Here is a 23,082-nt window from a genome sequence, read left to right on the forward strand (position 1 = left end):
GGATTAAGACAGAATGAAGTCTGTTTCAAAACTCAGCCCAAATGTATGAATGTGTTTCAGAGACTGGAATCAAATCTTAGCCTGAAAACTCAGCATGGCTGTATTTATTCCAGGGATTAAATTTCTTGGCAAAATGCCAGTTAGGAACAACATCTACTCTAATCAGCAACATTACTATTTATTTGGGATCATTTTATCTGTTTGGACTGGAAAGTTCAAAGAAGCAGATGAATGAGATAACTTGGATGTCACCTTTTTCATCTGTCTTCATTACAGAATTCAATATACATTTCTATAAAGATTTGCTAAGGGGGTTATAGACATGTTGAAAATGCATTCAAAAATCCATTGGTCTTTGTTGAATCAACCAAGAGTTCATTGTGGAATTTGCAAAAAAATATTAGCTTGCCTTTTCCTTTACAGAAAGTTAAAGCTACATGAACATTCAGAATTTAGGAATCTAAGTTAAGCATAAATAACAAATTGGTACAAACCACTTATTTTTATTTTTAAAGCATGTATTTGGAAAAACATATATAGCCTAAACACATATAGCCTCTTTAGGACTGGATACTTCTAAACAAATGAACAAAATAAGAAAAATAAAGGACTGGGATCCAAAGAGGTCCATGCGCAAATGTGATTCTGCCCAGAACAGGAGGTGTGGGCACTGAGTGTTTCTTCCTTTTTGATGACTTCATGACCTTCAGAAGCTTGGGAGCAGGGATTGAATGGGGCAGGGTTATACAAGCTTTTGCCCAAGTAATAAGACTAGAAAGGCCAAGTGGATGCAGTGCAACAGGGACCTTTCACAGGGTATCACTTCTGTTGCCCATGTTTGCCAAAGTACAGTTTGAAGTTGGCTGTGCAGTTCCCTTCAGCTAATCTCTGCTGATTAGCTGAAGGGAACACCATGAGCCATCTAGGCTCCCTCCAATATCCCCTGACCTACATTATTATTATTATATACACATCAACGTGAAATCACAGCTGCCAGTTCTTTAGCTGGTGTTGGCCTTCATTCACATTGAGTTTTTCCCAAGAACCTAGGATGTCGTAATGTATCGGCCTAGTATATGTGTGAATCCAAACAGTGTGGCCTTTTATAATTGACAGATGGAAATTTTGTCAATGCACAGATTTTCAAGGCTTTTTGGTATGGCACCCAGTGTGCCGATAACCATTGGAGCACCACAGCCAGTTTATGCCATAATCTTTCAACTTCGATTTTCAGATCTTGATACTTTGTGATCTTCTCCAGTTCTTGGTCTTCTATTCTACTGTCTCCTGGTATTGCCACATCAGTTATCCATGCTTTCTTCTTTCTAACCACAGTTAAATCTGGTGTATTATGCACCAAGACTTTATTTGTTTGTATTCAGAAATCCAGCAATATTTTAACCTGCTCATTTTCGACTACTTTTTCAACTATATGTTCACACCAATTTTTCATTACTGGCACATGATAGTTTTTACAGATGTTCCAGTGAATCATCTTGGCAACTATGTTAGGTCGTTTATAGTTTGTGCGATCTTCTCGCAGGAGCTGAGTATATGATCTACTGTTTCTTTTGTTTTTTTCTGCTTCTGATTATTATTATTATTTAGTTATAAGTCAACTAATTATTATTTAGTTATAGTCAAAACCTGATGAACTGCCCAAGTGGGAGGATACAAATAAATGCTGCATTTATTACAGGCTACTTTTGTTGAGACCTAAAAGGGCTTTCAGCAACAAAGATAACAGCCAAAGAACGTAATGAGATCTAGTTTCTTTAAAGAGAATTATAAGGTTAACAGAATTGTGACTAGTTAATTCTTGGGACTGATTCTCACTTTTTCTATTTACATGTGAATATTAGTATACAAAGCAAAAAGCACCTGATCAAGTTGTGGAGAGCAAGAGAGGACACACTTCAAAATTGTATTGTCTTCCATTTAAAACTGAAGCAGAAATTGGGTTATAGATGGATTCCGGCTTCAGAAATCACTGTTAAACATGTGCCAGGACTCAAGGTACATGGCCAAATCATTCCACTGGTGCAGAAGTAATAGGCTGCTGTCTATTTTCCTTTGTCCATGGCAAGCCTCTTCCACTTTATGGCTTCTATTCTGGTGGGGTTTGCAAATGCAAAATGTTCTGTAGTTGATCAAGAGACTTTCTTATGTTTTGTTCTCAATAATCACATAGAAAAGAGTATTGGCCTTGGCTGTAAAAGCAGGCTCATCTAAAACACAATTATTAAGGAGACTATTCTAATTACTTTTGTGATATACAAAGGTGAAATGGAAAAAAGTTCCAGTTGGTATATGGCTTAGAATTGTATTTTGGGTTTTTGAAATTCTGACCTACCTATTTAACCAGACTTGTTCAGAATGGCACTGATCCTTGTCACTATTGGGGAAAATAGTGTTTTGTGGAAAACTTTTTTCTTATGTAATGCTATCTGGGTAAATAATTTAAAGCTGTTCATTTTTCACACATTTTGAATTTTTGGCATTTTTAAAATAGTATGCTTGATTTTTTGTTTTGGTTAAAGGAAGGAAGGCCATTCACTGAATTGGTTAATGCTGAAAATGTCTTTTCTACAGAAATGCTAGCAAGATGTGTGTGCATTATTCTAATGTAAAATTCTTTTTAAATGACCAAGTAAATAAACATACACGAATGGGCAAATGGCCCATGAAAAACAGACCCTCTATATTGTCCAGTACCAAAGACTGATGAGTCTTTTATGCTCTTAACTTTCAGAATCAAAAATGGTATTAGCAATTCTAATGCCTATTATTATTTATACCATTTTCTTTTTGGGGTGTGGTTGGGGTCAGATAAATTCAAATTGAATATTGATAATGTAAGCTTCATCTGAAACATTTTTGGTTTGTACAAACCAGATGTTCTTTGCTTTTGTGTAAATGTGGGAAACAAAATTGTGAAAGTGTTCCATAATTTACTATAGTATAAATTTACATAAAGCATTTAAGTAAATGTGAATAGTTTCCTGCTTTCCTTTTTAAACAATTCATATCAGTCTCTCATGCTGAAAGTTAGCAGATACATTTACTACATAAACGCTTCATGGTCTTACATAATTCTGTGCCTGTAGTTAAATTTCTTCCTACTTTCCATTGGCAGCTTTTTCCCCCCTACCACTTTAAGAGAAACCATCATATAGTACAATTTTGTTAAATTCATGATGGGGAGAAGAGAAATTCTAACAATACTTACATACTTGGTAATTGATAATAGATTTGGTTTGTGCCTGAGTAAATTGCAAGTGTTAAATACAGTGGTACCTCGGGTTACCAACTTAATCCGCTCCGTGACTCTGATCGCATCTCGAATTGGTCGCAACCCGAGGCAAATTTCCCCATAAGGTTCAGTGTAAATACGGTTAATCCATTCCGCCCTCCGAATTTGGTCGCACCCCGAGGCAAATTTCCCCATAAGGTTCAATGTAAATACGATTAATCTGCCCTCTGAATTTGGTCGCAACCCGAGGCAAATTTCCCCCATAAGGTTCAATGTAAATACGGTTAAACAGTTCTGAAACATGCATTTTATTTTTAAACCACAAAAACATGAAAAAAAGTACAGTACAGCACAGTATGAAGAGGGAGAATGGGGTGGGGAGGCAGTTATTGTTTGGAGGGAGAGTCCTCCTCCAAAAGGACATCGGGGAGATCTCCTTCAGGGGTTTCCTCTCTTTTTTGCCTCTTAGCTGCAGGCTCAGTTCCGGGGAAAAACCTGTCTAAAGTCAGTTGTTTTTTCCTGCGCTGCATAACCCTCCGGAAATGAAATTGCCATGCTGACAAGCACACCAAAAACCTTCCAAAACGTCACAAAACACACCACAAGCCTCACCGAACGTCTTCTTGCTACCGCGATCTCGCCCACAGGAAGCCGCGACCGCGTGGCAGCAGGGAAAATGGCCGCGGATCCGGTTTGTAACCCGAGATGGTTCGCAACCCGAGGTAAATTTCTGGGGCCAGAGCTGGTCGTAACCCGAAAAATTCGTTAACAGAGGCGTTCGTAACCCGAGGTATCACTGTACTTCTTGACAGCCTTAGACACTGTCCTTTTCATATGCTTGTGCAAATGCATAAAGTTACTTTACTGATTTACATTGACTTTCTGGGAGACACACCAAAAACTAACTTTTTTTTTTAACATCCTGTTGTGACATAAGCAAGCAGTCTACATCTGCTTTTTGTCTTAGTGCAAATCTGAAGTGTGCTTTCGCTGACTGCAGTTGTTCCTCCTTCTGGGAATTTGGTACAGTGCAGTTGTGTGTAAATCCATTATCTTGCTAATAAAAACTTGATTCAGTCTCAATAACATGCATAAAAAAAATAAAAATTCTAGAGCAGTGTTTTTTGAAGTTGGCAACTTTAAGATGTATGAACTTCAACTCCCAGAATTCCCCAGCCAGTGCTAGGAGTTGAAGTCCACCTATCTTAAAGTTGCCAACTTCGAAAAACACCGCCTTAGAGATATATAAGTTGTACCTACAGCTGTCTCTGCTACCCTATTTTGCCCAGGGAGAGATCAGGAATTAGTCACTCCCAAAGTAGCCATAGGATGCTATTCTAATTTGTAGATCACAAGCTGTATAGGTCCACTTCATATTCCCAGTGCTTCTGACACGTGCTCAGTAATATTTCAGCAGCTATATAACTGAGACCAGTGTTCCTACACAGGATACGGGGCAGCTGAAAGAGAGAGTGGTTTTAGAGCTACACACATGCCACAACTCGGTATGATTCTGAGTTTTAAAAAAGAATTAAAACAGATTAATTTATATTCTTTATTTAAAAGGGAAGTTTTACAAATACATAGAACTTCCTTTGGCACTGGGAAATCCAACCTGCTTCATAGTAATATGATGAAATCTAAGGCATAAATGCAGTCTTTAAAAATCCCGCTTTAAAACATACACAATATAGCACAGTTAAACACCAGTTAAATATTCCATTTTATATAACTTATTAGTAGCAAACGTCAAATAAGAACAGCACCACAGTGGAAAAATAAATTGGTAAATGCTGATTATTCAATTTTGTTGTGTTACCTATTGTGTGTCTATGGATGATTCAAATAACAAGATCAGAAGCTTTAAGTTACCTGGAATATTGTCATTTTAATCTGTTGGTACAGTGCTACAAAATAACAAAGATATTACTCTATAACATGCTCCATGAATGAGATTTAAAATGAACAGTAATTCTGCCACCCATTCAGTTGTAACAGTAACTACCACAACCTAAGTTTGAATTCCAATATTTCACTACAAAAAAGCTGATCCTATTAATGCTAGCCCCACATCTTCCCCCAAAAGCATGAGGAAGGATTTATAATTTAAGGCTGTACAGTACTTCAGATTCAATGCAGAAGAGGTACTTCAGAATTTATAGAACTCAGGAGTGTGAAAACAGCTGTATCTCTTTCCCAGTTCACTCAGCTGCAGTGGGGAAGCTTTGGGAGAGACTTCTGCAGTCACTTACACCTGGAAACAGACAAGACTGCTTTAATGAGCCTCAGGTGCTGTGTTTACACTTCTGTCATTCTGAATCATTGCTCAGTTCTATTATCAAGTTCATCAAACTCTTCACAACAGTATTTATACCCTACTAAGAACATTTTAAATATATATATATGGGCTTTTTATTGCACACTGATTTGCTAAGGAGCTCAGCCGATTGTGCCTATGAATCCTGTGTTAGACACTAGAAACTATGGCAGAGCAAGCCAGTCACTTCATTCTTCCTTTGTGAATATCTAGGACCTAAAAGTTCTCTTGCAATTCTTACTGCAATTCTTTTTTCTTTCATATGGCCTGCCAATGCTTACAGTATAACAAGAAATCAAAAAGATGTATTATTCTAATCAAATCCAAACCTTAATACACATGTTTAATACACATATCCTGTGAATTAAGCCTGTACTGCTGAGCTAAGTATTCCAGGCACTTCATATACTCATACCTGAACCTTAAAACACCCTTGTAAGAAAATCATTGTTATCTACATACATAATATGTTAACATATAATTATGAGCAATTAAATATAAAACAGTTAAGATGCCCAATATCAAATATTAGTATCTGTCAAAGCAGTTGCCAAAGCCTAGTGGCAGATACCATTACCTCTTTGTGGTAAACTCCCTATTTCATTGTGACATTAAAGCAGTGTTTCTCAACTTTGGCAACTTTAAGATGTCTGGACTTCAACTCCCAGAATCCCACAGCCATCATTGCCAAGGTTGAGAAAGACTGCATTAAAGCGTATACAACCCATAACAAAATGCATTTTTTAATGTGTTATGAAATGAATTAGTCATGGAACAATAAACTTGCACTTAACTCTTCTTGCAACCGCTATCTTAACACTCTTTCGGTAGTTTTAAACATCCCTAGGTTTCCAAGTTTAGAGGGTTTCTTCTTTTAATATTATCAACTTTTAGCCTCTGAAATGCCTTTAAATTCTTCCACAGATAAAAACAATTGCAAAGCATAGAACAGAACAGAACAGAATCACCTCTAATGTTACACTGATTTTGTGAGGATTTTTTATTTTTAGCAGTTCTCATACCAGTTTCTGTAACATCATGAAATACATAAACAGCATGTGGCGTTTAGGGCATGGATGAGGACTGCTGACTGAGGAGGACTGAACATTAATTCAAGTGCTTGTACATCACTGGAATGTAGGCTTTTATCTCTTCCCTACATGGCATGCAAGAACATGCTCACTGATCAACAGTATTCCAATTAAAATTAACCCTGTGAAATAAGTCAAAAGAAACAGCCACATTTCAAAATAACAACAATAACAGCATCAACAACACTAGTACAATTTCGATACTGCTCTTCTAGAGGAGCCCGGCAGGGTGGCTTACAATTAAAATTAGGCTTAAGTAAAACCACAAGGGCAGAACATAACAGAAATGGTGTCCAATAAAATTATTTGCCCATGTTAGCAAGTGATTTCAATCCAGAGCAAGCCTGGCCCATAACGGCCACAGAGCTGAGAATTGGGCAGATCTTTGCTCACAAGACTGACTAATCCCACCCCACAAGATATATGAGGCTATAAATTGAATATTCTCTGTGAACTGTTAAAACTCCAAATTATCTAGCTGCATCATTTTGTTGCATCACGTTTCAATTTATCACCTCTCTCCCCTTATGCAAGCAGAGCACAATCTCCTGAATGGAGTGGCCCTTAACAACGTCTTACTTCAAATATTTATTCAAGCACTGGCAATTCTGACAGCAAAGACAAAATCTGATCTCCATGTCGATATAACCAGTTCCAACTGACCCATTTCTTCAAATATTTCAACAAAAGCACCAAGATCTAAGCATTCACTTACTAACAACTTTCGGTGTATCCTCTGTATAGAAATGAATTGGGAAAGGGAATCTTTTACATTTAACAAAAATATCAAAACCAGAGTTTTTTCCTACCACTTGTACAACCTGATATAAGCAAACAGAGGTCTGACTCCTACAGAAATGTATATATAAATATAAATGCTTGAAGTTTACTGCTTGTTAAGATGTCCTGTATTTAAGGCAACAGTACCTTTAGTCTAGACAGTTTTAAATATTCCACACCCCTCAGAAAGATCAGTGCCTTGATGCAGCCCAATTGTTCACCTACTGAGCCATGCCTTCTCCCTCTACTTCTGCAGAGGCATTCTGTGCTTCTGAAGCAAAATTACAACTACATCAGCTCTAATCAGATAATGTCAAGCAGTTTGCCTATTTGCATACAGTCAAAGCTGCAGAAGATGCTTTGCTGTGAATTGTGGCTAGCGTTCTCATTAGTGCACTCAATTGACAATATTTGTTTTCAAAACTGAAGGTGGGGATGGAAAGACTGAGTGGAGGACGACACAACGTTAAGCACGGAAATACCTTCAAACGGCCCAACCTTGACTAGCAATGAAGCAGAATTATATTTGCAGTAAACCAATGTAATTCATGCTCTTTGACAAGGCAGACCTAATTAATATTGTTTTTGTTTTTAATTTTATTCAGTTTTCATGGGACCTGTACCTGAAGCATTTAGAAATACCATATCTAATAAATTGACACACCAAAATAATTCTTTTAAACATTTTCAATTTTGTTTGGGATATTTTCCAAAATGAACCAACAGTATTTGGGCAGAAGCATAGGCTAATAATCCTCTTATGAGCTTTGCCGAACCCAAATTATTCAAAGCAGTACCACTCAGAAAAAACGTGATTTTTCAACTTGGCAGGAAAAGGGAATAAATAGGCCCACAACCTGTAGCTGCTTGAGCATAGACACCAGCTCTGAGTTTCTATAATTGTAATGACTACTCTCCCCCCGCTCATTAAGTCTACATACTCCAACATGTACTGGAGCAGTGTTTCTCAACCTTGGTAACTTTAAGATCTTTGAGCTTCAACTTGAATTCCCCAGCCAATATTAGAACATGGAATTCAATGCCTATAAACTTCAGAAAACAGCTGCCTGAATGTAGTGAAATTATGGCCAAATAAAGCTCTACATATAACATCTGAGAAATGCGTATGTTTGCAAAGGTAAAAGTACCAGAAGCAAAACTGAGTTATGTATTAATGTTACAGCAGGCCTTTGGCAACAGTTCCAGGGGCTGTTGGCAAAGTCCAAAGCAATTCTTCCAAATTATTTCGAAGTATACACAGGCTTATTTAGTAGTTTCAGTTCAACAGTATCCTGAAGCACTTTTGGAGCAATCTTTCTGTTTAACTGCTTTACTGAAATGCAGTTCTACACAGTAAGGAACATACCTTAAACATGATTGGCATAGTCAACAGTGCTACATGTAGAGTTCTCTGCATAAGAACTGCTTCGCTTAATATTTCTACAAATAACTCAAAACATCTTGGCACATGCAGTGGCTTGAACTTAAATATAGTGTCTTTTCTTTCCATAGTACCCAGCTTTGCCTTTAATATGTATTACCACATGGGTTGATGGAGGTTTGACAACCCATATTACGACTCTTAACTGGTACACGGAATAACGTCCCATCAGAACACATGCAAAGTTTGTATCGTTCCCAGTCACCATTGTTAAATTGTTCCTTGTGAGAAGAATTTGGCAGCCGGGATACACTGATCATCACACTTCCATTTAGGATAATGGAGTTGTCCTAGGAAAGGAAGATGTCAAAATCAGTAAACATATCTGTCTCCATAACCCATACTTCAGATCATATGAAGCTTTCTTATTTTGCATCAATGGAAGATTTCATCCAGTCCTACTCTAAGGGTAGAAACACTTTCCTAACTAACTACATAATATCCCTTAGTACTCATTAAACAGCAATGGCAGGGACAGAGCATAAGATCTTATCACTGGACTATGTTTATAGAGTTGGGTGTTTGCAGAATGTATGCATAATATTTATTTATTAAATTTATCCCTGCCCATCTCCCCCTAATGGGGGACTCTGGGTGGCTTACAACTCATTAAAACAATAAATTAAAATACAATTACATAAAACCTAAAAGCTATATAAAACAATTACTAAAAAAAGAAAGAGTCCAGGAGGCCGATGGTTCGGAGCAGCAAATGCCAGGGCTCTAAGGGGCTAGCCAAACCCACACATGATGTCCCACCCCAGGCCAGATGGCAGAGCCAGGTCTTCAAATCCCTCTGGACGGCCAGGAGTGAGGGGGCCAATCTCACCTCCAGGGGCAAGATATTCCAAAGACTGGAGGGTACAGCAGAATATATATATAATATATTCTGATACTAACTGACCTGCTCTGGATTTCCTAGATTAATGTGCAGAAGAGAACTTAATTATCCATTAGTCTTCATGCTTTTTGAATATTCTAAGGCTATTCTCAGTTTAAAATAGTATGAAAATACTACTTACCATACCTATTTGAGAGACAATATTTTGAATATTTTATATAAATAATGTAAACCACATCTGAATTTTTAAGTAGGAAGCAGTACTATAAAATGTAAATTGCCATTATTTTTGTGCAGATTAATGTGAAAATAAGATGGAATGGTTTACCAGTGAACACAAGCAAAATAAAGAGAATAGATTAATACATCCATCCTTTTCAAAACAGATGTTTTAATGCAGCTTGCTTTCATTGTGTCCAGTTCTCTATTTTCTACTCACCAGGACAGAAAGATGAGTTATAACTAAATACATAAACAAACATGTCTCCAACCCTCCTTTCTTTACTGGAAATGTTCAAGTGACACCCATCTGGGTGCTTTAATTTGGATTCCTGAAAATTAAAGAGGGTTGGATTTCATGGTCTAAATGGGTCATTCCAGTGTTATGATTCTATGAAATTGTATGGCATCTTTTATTTCCCAAGTTTCAATAAAGCCAAATAAGAAGACTTGAGATGAGGCTTTTAATTAACAGATTTTATTGGCCAAGGAAACCTTCTGGATGGCCCAAGCCAACACCGTGGCAGGAGTGTTGCCCAGAACCACACCTTGCAAAGCAAGCAACAAAGATTTTATAGGCATATTCAGATATTTCAGATAGTATATCCCCTTATATCCATACAAGGGAATTTTGGGATGACCCAGGGAAAAGTAAAGGTGGGCCTAAAGAGGTGAATCTAAGTTTAACTTTTTCTTCTGGTTATCAAGGAAATACCTAACTTCTTTGGAATTTGGTGTCTCTGCCTGCCTGGTACGAATCTAATTTATAGCTTACTTGTTCAGTCAGGCATCTGGCTAATTGCTTCTAAAGGAAATGGGGTGGGGGAATGCTGTGCTCTCTTAGAAGGCAATCAGGCATTCAACAAAGAGATAAGGTGGGGGAAAGAAATGCTGTGCTCTTTACAAAGCAAGTTAATCCTTTGTAAATAAGATAGAGTGCACTATCACATGCATGCCCACACATTATGAGAGAGTGTAAAATTGTGTATCAAAACAATGCCCTTCAAAATCATGATACATTATTTTACACACCTTCCTTCTCTCCCTGCCATCTTATAGTTATTTGCATTGTACTCCATGTATTGAGCTCACTTACAGCTATATACAATAGAGATTCCTTGTTTGACTGCAGTGGAACTGTGCTTTATGCTTTAAAATAATCTTCACTGAACTTTAACAATATTGTCTATGTTAAAGCACAGAAATGTAAAACTTGTCTATTATTTTTCATAGTCTCTGTACATGGGTAATGTAAGGTTATGGTAACATGCCTGGATGAATTTCTCTTCATACTAAAAATGCAGAGCTGAGGGGAAAATATACTATTTGGCCATAGAACATGAAGTTTTTCTACTGCAAACAGAGACATTATGGGGTGTATTTTTTAGTTTTTGTTCAGCTTTAAAAATATATTCTGATCATTGCTTTAAGCAGGAGTGAGCACAAGTTTTGAATGAAACCATTTCAGATGTGAAACATCTCATTTTGTGTGTTAGTACCCTGTTTTGAATGTGAAACAGGAATGTGCAACTGATAACTTTCAGCATTTGTGGAGGTTTTTTGAAAAGCTCAAAACATTTTCAAAATGTTAGGAATACCTTGTTTGCCACTCAAAACAGGGTGTTTCAGGGTATTTCAGGAATTCAGAAACATTCAGTTCAAGATATTTTGAACATTGCTAGTACTAAGCTCCCACGTACTTTGGAAAAATGGGGTCAATGCACCATTTGCTAGCTGGGAATTCTGAAAGTTGTAGTTATGATACATCAAAGGATGACATATTGGAAAATGCTCTATGCTTAAGCCCATGACATATTTCTCTTGAGGCAGGGCTGAACTCACTCATTATTGCTACTACCGAACTGAACTTGTTTCCAACTTTAAGTTCCTTAGCAGGAGGGCAATAATTAATGGAGGAACTACAACTGGTTGGCTGTATTTTTGAGGTAACAAAAATGTTTTGATCAAAAAAGTTTTCTCTTAATGGAATTGGATAGTTGCTTCCATTTGCACACTCAAAACAGGACACTGTCTTATTCTTATTCTTCTTATTCTTATGCAAAGAAGCTATTTGTTTTAGTTTTAACATACGAATATCCTGTATTTGCTTCAAAATAGTTACAAGTCTATGCGTGCATATAACTTATTCAGGAATTCAACAGCATATGAACTAGAATGTATTTATACACAGAAGAGTTTTTAAGGGTAACTGAAACACAAAAAGAAATAGCGTTTTCACACACACACACACACACACACAAGCTTAATTTCATAAATGACTAAACCGAGCTATTATCTGACTGACTGACATTGCTTTAATCAAGTGACTACATTATAAAATAACCAAAAATCCTGGAATTACTTACTGCTTTCAGTTCCAAGTTGCGTCCCATGTAAAACTTAATAGTTTTGCCCATAATAAAGACTCCTTCATTTCCACGGACAATAGCATGTCCATCAACCTTTATATTCAGATCACTAGTGGCATTGCTTGTAATCTAAGAAGAAAGAGCATAGCTGTACAATGCATTTACTAAACTAATATCAATTTATAAAAATCAAAACATCTTAATCAAAAGGTGCCTTGTTCACTCACCATTTGCAGTTTGATTATAACACATAAATATTGTTTAGAGTTACCAGATCTGGACTTAAAAATGCTTTCATATCTGGATTTTTGTCAGATTCAAACCAAGAACAACAATGAGACAGTCCAGAACAGTTAGCTCCTTTATTAGCATGCACCTAATAGACAGAATCTCTCCAGACTAATTCTAATCCCCAACAACAACAGCAGCTATAACCATGATGCCCTACGGAGGGCCCAGTCTCATCCTCTTGACTTTCCCACACTCTGGCTGGGAGCTGAGGAGGTGCTTCCCCTGGAACCTCTCTTCCCCCTCCTGGCAACCTTGAAGCTCCATTCCAGAATCCTCCCCATTCATGCTTTCCATCACAATTTTAAAGTTCTAGTTTTCTGTATCTCTCTGTTGTCTTTCTTGGTTGTTTGGATTCTTGTTACCCAGACTTAGTAGCTTTATCTAAACACTACAGAGCAGCACTCACCGAATTCTATATAATTTCTATTTAAGTGATATGGTTGTAATTGGGTTTTATCTCAGTACCGTCACAGTAGCTGCCGTTTGGAAAAGCAACACACAGCCTGAGATCTGAATGGCACCTACCCTGACTGTGTTTAAAAGTCTATGAAAACCTGGCTTTTTCCAAGACTTGGGTTAGGGTGGATGGCGAGTCTGTTACAATGGGTTTTCTTTGGGTTACTTTAAATGTTTCGTCTTTCGGAAGTGCATCATTTTTGTTGCTCTATTTTTTCTTACTGTTTTTAATGGTTGCAGACCGCCCAGAGTCTTTATGAATTTGGGCAGCCATCTACATTTGACAAATAAATAACAATTAATAAAATAAATAGCAAGTAAAAGTAGTTGTAGAATGGTTTATAGTCGTAGTAACCTGTTGCTAAGATTCAGAGATATAACCTGTGGTTTAAATGTACCACTGAATAAAATTCTACCATCATTCCAAGCTCTCTGTGTTAACTATCTTTATGGTTAACTAGGTACATCCTGGCAGAGTTATTGTTAGCTTGCTTACTCTGTGTGCAGAACATGAGCCCCTCCTTTTGCAAATTTATATGACTTTCAATCAAAATATAAATAAAATTATGAATTTTATGTGTTATTATTTTTAAAAAACCTCACATATTATACAATTTACAGTTAGAAATAAACAAAAGGTAATCCATACCCTTTCTGTAGATGCTTTTTGGACATTCAAAATTTTTACTCCACTTGGCAAATGAAACTCATGGGTATTATAGTCAGTGCTAAACAAAGTGTTTTGAGTCCGTGGGTCAACAAATTCCATTCCAATATCACTGGTAATTGAAGTTTTATTTTTCTCCACACTAAGTTTTGTTTCCCCCTGCTGAAATATAATCTTTAGAAACAGAAAAAGGGCCCTGAATTTAATAACAATTTATTATGTTTAAATTATTAATTGGTAGTGCTTTATCATCTCAACAAGCAGCTTATCAATTTATTTTCAAAATGTATAAATGCAAGACAGCTTCCAACAAATTGCAGTAAACAAAACAATAAAAACAGAAAAACTGTAATTGAGAAAATTGCAATATCCAGCATCATAGAATTAAAAGTCCACAATCAAAACAATTTCACTAACCAGCAAAGCAAACAAGTGACCCATAACAAAACCCCAGATTTTTGACCCCCAGAAGTATATAGTGTCAGCACAAGGGTCTCTCAGGAGGGTATCCAACAAGTACCATTATTAAGATTCACCTCTTGGTTAGATTCCAGCATTCAGCAAGATAATATTGAGCCAGACCTCAGACCTCAATGTAACATGCAAGGAGATATATACTTACTGGCTGATTTTCTCCAACGATCATCAAATCTTCATTTCGCCGACCTCCCACTGTGCTCTTATACAATGGATGTATAATTCCCATATCAGAATCTTGTTTAAATCGCAGTAATCCACTATCATGAAATTCCATGCTATCACAGCCATTGGGTCCAATACGAATCACAGCCCAAATTATGAATGTGATCTAAAAAAGTAAACTAATATTTTTTGCACAGTTCTGAAGGACTAATGCCACTTAGAAAACAAATTAATATTAACAAAAACTGAGAAATATTTGCAGCATGCCAAGCATGAATGCTGTCCATGAAAGGCAGCTTCCTACAGCAGTATTCTTAAACTTTTCAAGACCATGAAATTCCCAAACAATATATGAGGAATGACTATGATTCTTTCTTTTAAAAAATGAAAAATAAAAGAAATATTTAAAACATGATTTTTCTCCCCTTATATTCAATATTTTGGTTATAAATCTTAATGGGATGTAAAAGTTCTGGATGAAATTCTGGATTACCTATCCGGATGTGATTTGTTAGTCTTGAAACTGGCATAATATTTAACCTTTTAAATACTTGGTCTTAGGTCAGGGAGTGCTTGATAAAAAAATATTTTTCCCTATAAGGCCACACAATATCCTGTCTCTTGATAGCCAGCAAAAATAGGTAGGAGAAAAATCTGTGTGAATCCTGCTTGATCACACAAACTGACAAACAACTGTGAATTAAGAGCACTGGATTTTATGAAGTTAACATTGTGATGGTTGTTCTTAATATTTGATTTAATTTGACATATTCTTTTTGCCAGCATCTCACTGTGCATGTGCCTTATACATCTGGAGCTCCTATTTCATTTTTGCAAATAATCTTACATGTAGATGTATAAACTGAAACATAGCCTGAAATTTGTAAAACAGCACTTAAAACATCGAAGAATGATTTAGTGCTGTGTTTTGGGTGCTATGTAAGAACAACTTGGCAGTCAAGTGGGACCTTCAAGTTATTTAGAGCACAGAAGGGTTCTATGGAATATAGTTTAAGAAACACTGCACTAGAACATCCTTCACAACATACTATTCAGATCTGTATTAGAACCGCATCTCCCAGAATTCCCCCACCTATATGGGTTGAGTATTGTGGGAACTGCAGTCTCAAAATATTTGGAGGGACCACATTTGGAAAAGATATCAGAGTCAAAATATCTCCTGCTTTTCTAGTTGCAGCTGGGATTGCAAACCACATGTATGCAGTTTTCAAATATTTGACAGATCAAAATGCACAAATGAAAAGCTGTTTTCAACTCAAGAATTCTGTAGTCCCAAGAGCAGTCTCATCTACAAGGAACAATGTCCAACAACCAAATGTTCATTCATGCAATCGACGCTTCTGCACAATCCTCATCAAAGTATAAATTATATGTCACATACTAGAGACACAGGCTAGGTCTATATGCTATGGCCAATAAGTGGGAGTAACTGATTGTGATTAATTAATTATGTGCCATCAAGTCAGTTTTGACTCAATAATTATTAATAGCAATTATTAAAATGATAATTAATAAGGTATTGTAGAAGGTAGAGGGAGTGGCCTTAAAGAATAGGAGGAAGAGCTGCTACCAAGGAAACAGATAAAAGTAAGTAAACATCTCAGGAAAGCTCCTCCCTAGTTCACATGAAGATGGAGGGAGGGAGGGAGGAAGGAAATGCATTCAGGCTTGCAATAGCTTTATAATAAACTGACCTACATAGCATTGGTTTCCTGGTCTGGTCTACCTTGAAGGACTGACAAGTCTATATGCTATGGCCAATAAGTGTTAGTAACTGAGTGTACCTCTAGCTGATTAGATTATTATTGAAATCAACCTCCTGTACTTTTAATGAAACTAAAGGGCACACCTTATTTATAATTTACACTATTGTCTAAACAGGCATAGTTCCAATTATATAAAGTTTGGTTAAAATCCTGCATATTAGTAACAAGAATAATTTCACTAATAATCATACCTGGAGGTAGAACTTTAAAAACTTTTAGAATTATACTGACAGTCTTAACCATTTTATGTTCTAAGAACTAAATAGAGCCAGTTTATTGTAGTTAAGGTACCAGACTAGAAACTGGGAGACCCTGAGTTCTAGTCTCGCCTCAGGCACAAAGCTAGCTGGATGACTTGGGCCAGTCACTCCCCTTAATCCTAAGAAAGAGGCAATGGCAAACTACTTCTGAAAAAACTTGCCAAGAAAACTGCAGGGACTAGTCCAGGCAGTCACCAGGAGTCAAAAACTGATTCGAAGGTGCGCACGTGCGTGCACCCCCCCCAAAATACATGCAAGTTTTGTACTCCCACTTCCCTGAACACAAGAAAGTTTGGCAATATTTTATCTGGTTAAGTTGAAATGGAATACTAGTAAAACTATGTTGCTGTTTGTCCAAAAACCTGGTTCAGTCTGGTCAAATAGTAACTCTGGATGGGATAGTGCTCCCAAGATCATGACCTGGGGTCCTTCTAGACTCATGACCACTGCTAGATAATTAAAAGGGCTTTTTGTCAGCTATGGCTAGTGGGCCAGTTGTGGCTTTTCTGAGAAGACCTGACAACAGTGAGTGACTTATACAGTGGTACCTCTACTTACGAACTTTTCGAGATACAACCAGCTCCGGCCCCAAAAATTTATCTCTACTTACGAACTCACCTCGACTTACGAACCGGATCCGCGGCCATTTTCTGCCTGTTCCACGTGGTCCGCAGCCATTTTTCCGCCCGTGCCACGTGGTCCGCGGCCATTTTCCGCCCGTGCCACGTGGTCCGCGGCCATTTTCCCGTCCATTCCACGTGGTCCGCAGCCATTTCCCGCCCGTCCCACGTGGTCCGCGGCCATTTTCCGCCCGTTCCATGTGTTCAGCGGCCGTTTTTCCGCCCCTGATGCGTGGTCCGCAGACGCCGGAACGGATTAACGGTAATTACATTGAACCTTATGGGAAAATTTACTTCGACTTGCGACCAACTCGACTTGCGATCAGAGTCACGGAACGGATTAAGTTCGTAAGTAGAGGTACCACTGTATCTTTGTTACCTCCTGTATAGTTACTTCAATGCATTCTACACGGGGCTGCCTCTGAAGACCACTCAGTATTTTGCAGTTGATGCAAAATGCGGCAGGCCACCTCTTGGTGAGTAACAGCTACCCCATCATACATTACACCAGATCTGTGGGCATTGCATATGCTACTAAGGAGCTTCTGGGGACAATTCAAACTGCTGGTTTTGACCTATAAAACCCACATGGCTTGGCACCCAGGTACTTGCAGGAACATCTGCTTCAAACAGAACCTACCCTGCTAGTTCATACATCCTGTGTGAGAGATCTGGGGAGGGGTCAGCAGTCAAACCATCTGGAACAGTCTCCCCCAGAGATTTGTAGGATGCCCTCCCTTCTAATATTTTAAAACTATTCAGACCACCCTACACTTCCTAAGTCAGTTTGCAGCCTCCCGTGCAGTTGCAGGAACCTCCACTCTGCTGTTTTCAGTGCATGGAATGGATAGGTTGAGTCATTTTGTCCCTTGATCAGGAAGCAAAGATGGGGCCTCTCCTACTGCTCTAAGTTCTAACCAGATGCATTTTATAGACTCTTATACTTACAATTAAATTAACAACAGCCAAAATGAAAAGCAGGACCAGCACACAAATAGCCAAATTGCCTTTTCTGCCTCGCAAACCAGTTTTGTGTAGACGATCTTCATCGATCGGTATGTATCCAGCCTTGAAGTTGCTGTTGTGCTCTTTGTTAATATTTCTGCGTTCCACGGCCTTTTCGCGCATTGATTTCTTCACAGGGCCATTCGAGCTTTGCTAAAATGTCAACCAAATGTACCATATTGGAACCACATTAGATGTTTCATTTCTGCCATAATATGATGACCATAGGAGGAATTGCTTCCTAACACTTAAGCATTTTAAAAGGATCAGAAAGCAACTTCACAGAATACATTACTTATTTATAAAATGATTACATTCTGGAGAAATGCAGTAACAGTTGAAAAATACTTCAACAATGATTACAGTACTTTCCTGCTGGGATATATTTTTTTTCCTCTTCTCCCAAAATGGGGAAATCTTCTATATGTCTTTAGAGCAAGAAGAATCAACTCATTTCTCCCCAATATCGACCTTATATTTAGGCCATGCCTATAAATTGGCTAGACCAACAACTTGCCCAACTTTTAGCTACTAGCCATGCCCACCATCATTCAAATAAACAGAGCATGAAATTCTAGATTTAGGGTTAGCTTGAAAGAGGCCCAGTGAAGGTGTATGTTACAGTGCCTGCTATACTTTTGGAAAAAAGGCCCGGTGGAAAACAAGCAAACTTGACAATACTGTAATTTATAGTGAATGAACATCGGGCGCACCAACTCGCACAGTCCTTCAAATAAAATCCTAAAACAATCTCACGTTCAAATGTAAATACTACTGTGTTCCCTTTATTTTTTATGTATGAAAAAGGCAATCTTTCCAGCCCGCAGCAACGCCTTCAAAGGGGAGCGTTATTAATCTAGATCGCCAGCCCCTTCCGCTCTTCCCGATCCCCGCTATTGCGTCGTGCGTCGGTCTGGCCAGACCGTCCCGTTTACGCGCATCATCTCCGCCACACACACGCTCCCTGTTCCAGGGCGTCCAGGAGCAACAGCCTTCTCCGGACCCTCCGGGCGCTGGCGAGAGGCTCGCAGTTGTAGTGGTCTATTTTTGCTTCAGCCAGGACTGGGCACCCTTCCTTGGGAAGGAATCCCGTTCTCGAATGCCGCGCCGGGCGCGGTTCTCCGGCAAGGGGCAAACAAGCCAGTTTGCAAATCCACTCAAGCGCATGACGGGAGGCGAGGGGGGTGGGGGAGGGTGGGAGACGTGTTTTAAAGATTCCTTCAGAAAGCGCAAATGTAACGGGCGATGAGGCGACGAATGCCCCAAAGGAGGCGCTTCGCTACCAGGGCCAATGGCGCTGCCAGGGCGAGCTCCTCCGCCCCTGCGCCCTCCCTCTAGCCGCCGACCCGCTGCTAGGACACCCTCGGGTGGCTTCCAGCGCCCTCACCGCCCTTCTTCGCCGAGCTTCCTCGGCTGCGGCGAACCCCGGGGCGCGCTCAGACCCGCCCTTTAATCCCAATGGGGGACTAGGGCGTTTCAGGAGCCCCTGCCACGGCCTCTCCCCTCCCGCCGCGGCTCTCCTTCGCGCAGGATTTGCAAAGCGCAAGAAAGCGCAGCCGCCGCTTCCTTCCCTCCCGCGAGAAGTTAAGCCTCGGCGGCTCCCGAATCGCTCCCTCTGCCTGGCTACCGACCTGCTCGGAAGCCGCCGCCGCCGCTGGAATAACCGCCATCTTCCGCTGCTTTCCTTCCTTACCCAGAAGGGGGAGGGAGGCTGGGCGGCGAGACGCACACCGAAAAGCTGGCACGGGGTCCTCCTCCTCCTCCTCCGGCCCGCGCTTTCTGCGGCAGGCGGTGGGGAGGGGAGAGCGAAGGGAGGCAAGACCCGCAGCTGAGTCTCCGAGAGACCCCCATGAAGGAAAGGAGCGCTGGCTGAAGGGACGGAGAGAAGCAGGAGAACTATTTTTTTTTTAATTATATCATTCTTGGGTACGCAGCTCAAAAAGATAGCTGCAAAGATTTACCTTCGTTTAATGAAAATACCCTATTCTGACACCAGATCCCCCTCACAATTTTAGAATTTCGCCCCCTTTTTACCTTTAGCGCCTTCCCCGCAGCTGCACCAGGACATGAAGTTTGCTAAGGTCCTTTGCTAAGAGCTTTCCCCAAGACTGGTTCTCCTCAAATGTGTGGCGCAGGGATTTGGGAGAGTTATCGTGCAAAGCGTCTGGAAGGCAGCGAGATGGAGAAGCCTGGTGTATAAGAGGATGTGCAAAAAGTTTCTTAAATTCATAGAATGGAAGGATTAGAAGGGAAATTGGAGATAATCTAGTCCAACCTTCTGGTGACCTTGCTTTATTTATTTTGTTTTTATCTATGTTTGTTTAACTGATTTTATTGAATGTTTTAATTTTGGCTTTTTTGTACGCCGGCCAGTCACTTTGAGTGGGATGGGTGGCCATATAAATTTAATAAATACATAAATAAAATAAATCCTCTGGCTGGTGCAGGAATCCACTATAGCATATCCAACCCAGTGTTTCTCAACCTTGTCAACTTTAAGACAGGTAGACTCCAACTCCCAAAATTCCCCAGCCAGCATGGCTGGCTGGAGAATTCTGGGAGTTGAAGTCCACACATCTTAAAGTTGACAAGGTTGAGGAACACTACTCCAGCTGATGGCTTCCTAGCCGTTTTTTAAAGATCTTTAGTGCACCAGAGTCAACTGCTCCAGAGGCTGTCAGCTGTATGGGTAACAGTTCTTACCATAGGAAATTTGTCTTGATATCCAACTGAAATCTACAGCCTTGTAATTTAAAACCAACATTTCTAATCCTGTCTTCTGACAATCCTTCATCCACCCACAATCCTCTTTTTTCTAGACCAGTGTTTCTCAACCTTGGCAACTTTATGATGTGAGGACTTCCACTCCCTAGAATTCTAACCCTAACCCTAACCCAGAATGCTGGGAGTTGAAGTTCACACATCTTAAAGTTGTCAAGGTTGAGAAACACTGGCCTAGACTAAACATAACCAACACTTCCAATCGTTCCTTATCTGTTTTTCCTGCCAGACCTCTTATTTGCTGTAAGGGGTTGCTGAACTCTGGACATGCTCTAGGTTGTCAATGGCTTCCTGACATACCATCCCCCAAACTGGAGGCAATAATCTAAGTAAAGTCCAACCAATACAGGACAGAGAGGAATGATGACTTCTCTTGAATTTAATCCTATAATTCTGTTTTTGCAGAGGAGAACTGCATTTGGTTTTGTTGCAGCTGCATCACACTGATACCATCTTGGAGAAAATGATAATGCATTCTTTAAGTGCTCTCACACAAACCAATTTTTAATAATGCCTTCCAGAGTTTTGGTATTGATGTCAAGGTCACCATTGTGTAGTTACTCTGATCCTCTCTTTTCCCTTTTTTGAAAATTGGAGCATTGCAATCTTTTGTTCTAAGCTAAAGTCTTTTTATAACTGTTTCCATTCATCCCTGATACTTTCCTTTGTTACTGAAGCAGAGAGAGAGAGAGAGAGATGTCTTCAAGATGTAGAGGAGAATAATCAGAACAAGAAGTGGGTTCATTTAGATTTTATCTTGTGGTCTGAAAATTAATGCTTATTTTGGGAAAGGCGCCTGAAATCCTGAAGTTATTAGAATGACTTGAGAGAGTGCGCGCGAGAGAGCGGTCGCCTACGCGCGTCCCTGTTGTCCGCGCGCGGCTGCCCGTCGCGGAAGCGCCTATCCGTACCTTTGGAACGCAGGAAACACCTCCGTATCCTTCCAGCCGCACGCCGCGAGAGACCCAGAAGTGCGGCCTTTGCAATATTATGTTCATTACCCGAACCCCTGACGGGATCCTATCTTTTCCCCCCGACAGTATCTGTCTGCGGCAGCGCGTAATAAAGGTCGCTTTGTGGTTCTGTGCGCCTCACAACCCCCCCCCCCCGGAAACCTCGCCAAGGCGAGGCATCGGTTGGTCATCGGTGGTGGAAGCTGGCAGCCAAAGGAAAGACCATGTGGGGGATCGAGTGATTCGGAAGGAGATCTTCCAACGCGTTTTATTTTCAAGCGGCCACTAGACTCCATCTCCTTTGCCCTTGGGCAAAGGGGGAGCGCTCCTCCCGGGTCCCTGAGTTTAGAGAAGAGGAATGCAGGGCAGAGCAAAGGAAGGTGGGGGTTTCGGCGTTGCTACAACCAAAGAACTGGGCTCTTTCCGCGCAGCCGTGGCGTCCCTGACATCCGAGCACAGCAAACGTCAGTTTGTTTAACAATCACCGAGTATAAAATGGTCCAATCATAGAGGAGGCTTGCAAGGGCAAATCCCAGGCTAAGCCCATTTGGAGGCCACCAGCAGTTGAGGACATCTCCTCGCCGATCTCCTCGCTGGGACCTCCGGGGTGGCGAAAACCAAAACCCCTGGGGAGAAGAGAGATCGATGCCCATTGCTACGTTGGAAGAGAAGGCACCTCTCCTCATCGCCTAGAGTCTCTATTCACCCTTTCTGTCGCCATCTCTGGGCGGTATGGCCGACACCCTGAGAAGACTGATCAACAACGAGACCTGCAGGATTTTACAGGAGAAGCTGGAAAGTTGGTATAAAGACTATCACGTGAGTGTGTAAAACGCCTGATTGTCTTCCGAGAGAGCATCTGGAGACGATGGGGTGGCTGGTATATGTATATGGTGATGTTCTAATAACCTCTACCGATTTTTTTATGTGATGAAATATTATTTTCTCTTCCGGCAAAAGCAAGAGGAGGTGAGGGGGGAAATGCATGTCGGGGTGACGGGCTTCCAACGCGGCTGTCAAAGAACGAACGTTCTCCCGAATCCTCTTCTTAAGGGACAGAAAAGCCCTGCCATAATCTGATTTGCGAATGGGGTTGAGATCCAAGTGTATGGCGGGAGATGGATCTCTGCTTAGTGGATCTTGGAGACCTCTAGCGATTTCCCGGGAAAACAGTAACCAAGGACGCTGGATTTCAGCGCCAAGAGGGAGTGTTGTGGTTGCCACAGTTACAGGACGTAATGGTATACCGACAACATCTTAGACCAGCGATTATTTGTAACTATTGATTACTCAAGTTTCTTTTCTTCCT

General features: G+C 40.1%; 2 protein-coding genes across 9 annotated transcripts in view; one reads left to right on the plus strand and one right to left on the minus strand.

Annotated features, from left to right (window-relative positions):
- Positions 1-6,555: 6,555 nt before the first annotated feature.
- Positions 6,556-20,095, minus strand: SGCB (sarcoglycan beta). 2 transcript variants are annotated; one of them, XM_015890177.3, is made up of 6 exons: positions 20,074-20,095; positions 17,983-18,192; positions 14,348-14,533; positions 13,708-13,899; positions 12,309-12,440; positions 6,556-9,172 (listed from the first exon to the last, which is right to left on the minus strand). In XM_015890177.3, the coding sequence occupies exons 2-6, from the start codon at positions 18,160-18,162 to the stop codon at positions 8,969-8,971; spliced, it is 894 nt and encodes a 297-aa protein (XP_015745663.1). In that variant the 5' UTR covers positions 18,163-18,192; positions 20,074-20,095; the 3' UTR covers positions 6,556-8,968. The 2 variants fall into 2 exon arrangements, with proteins under 2 accessions (XP_015745663.1, XP_087986817.1); XM_088130691.1 differs by lacking the exon at positions 20,074-20,095 and adding an exon at positions 19,671-19,818.
- A 1,876-nt stretch (positions 20,096-21,971) lies between these two features.
- SPATA18 (spermatogenesis associated 18) overlaps positions 21,972-23,082 on the plus strand; it is a 36,166-nt gene continuing 35,055 nt past the window's right edge. For 4 of the 7 annotated variants that reach the window (XR_015794011.1, XR_015794012.1, XM_088130722.1 and 1 more), the window contains exon 1: positions 21,974-22,592. Coding sequence is in view for 4 of the 7 variants with exons in the window: in XM_088130722.1 (XP_087986848.1) it covers positions 22,506-22,592 (87 nt within the window). In the remaining 3 variants the exon portion in view is untranslated. Of the gene's footprint in view, positions 22,593-23,082 lie in introns of all 7 variants that reach the window. The other 3 variants (XR_015794010.1, XM_088130715.1, XM_088130726.1) reach the window with 2 other exon arrangements.

This window comes from Python bivittatus, unplaced genomic scaffold, assembly GCF_059951505.1.
Source record: "Python bivittatus isolate LINGU-HERP-01145 unplaced genomic scaffold, Pbiv_v1 ctg000070_np1212, whole genome shotgun sequence".
Classification (NCBI taxonomy): domain Eukaryota; kingdom Metazoa; phylum Chordata; class Lepidosauria; order Squamata; family Pythonidae; genus Python; species Python bivittatus.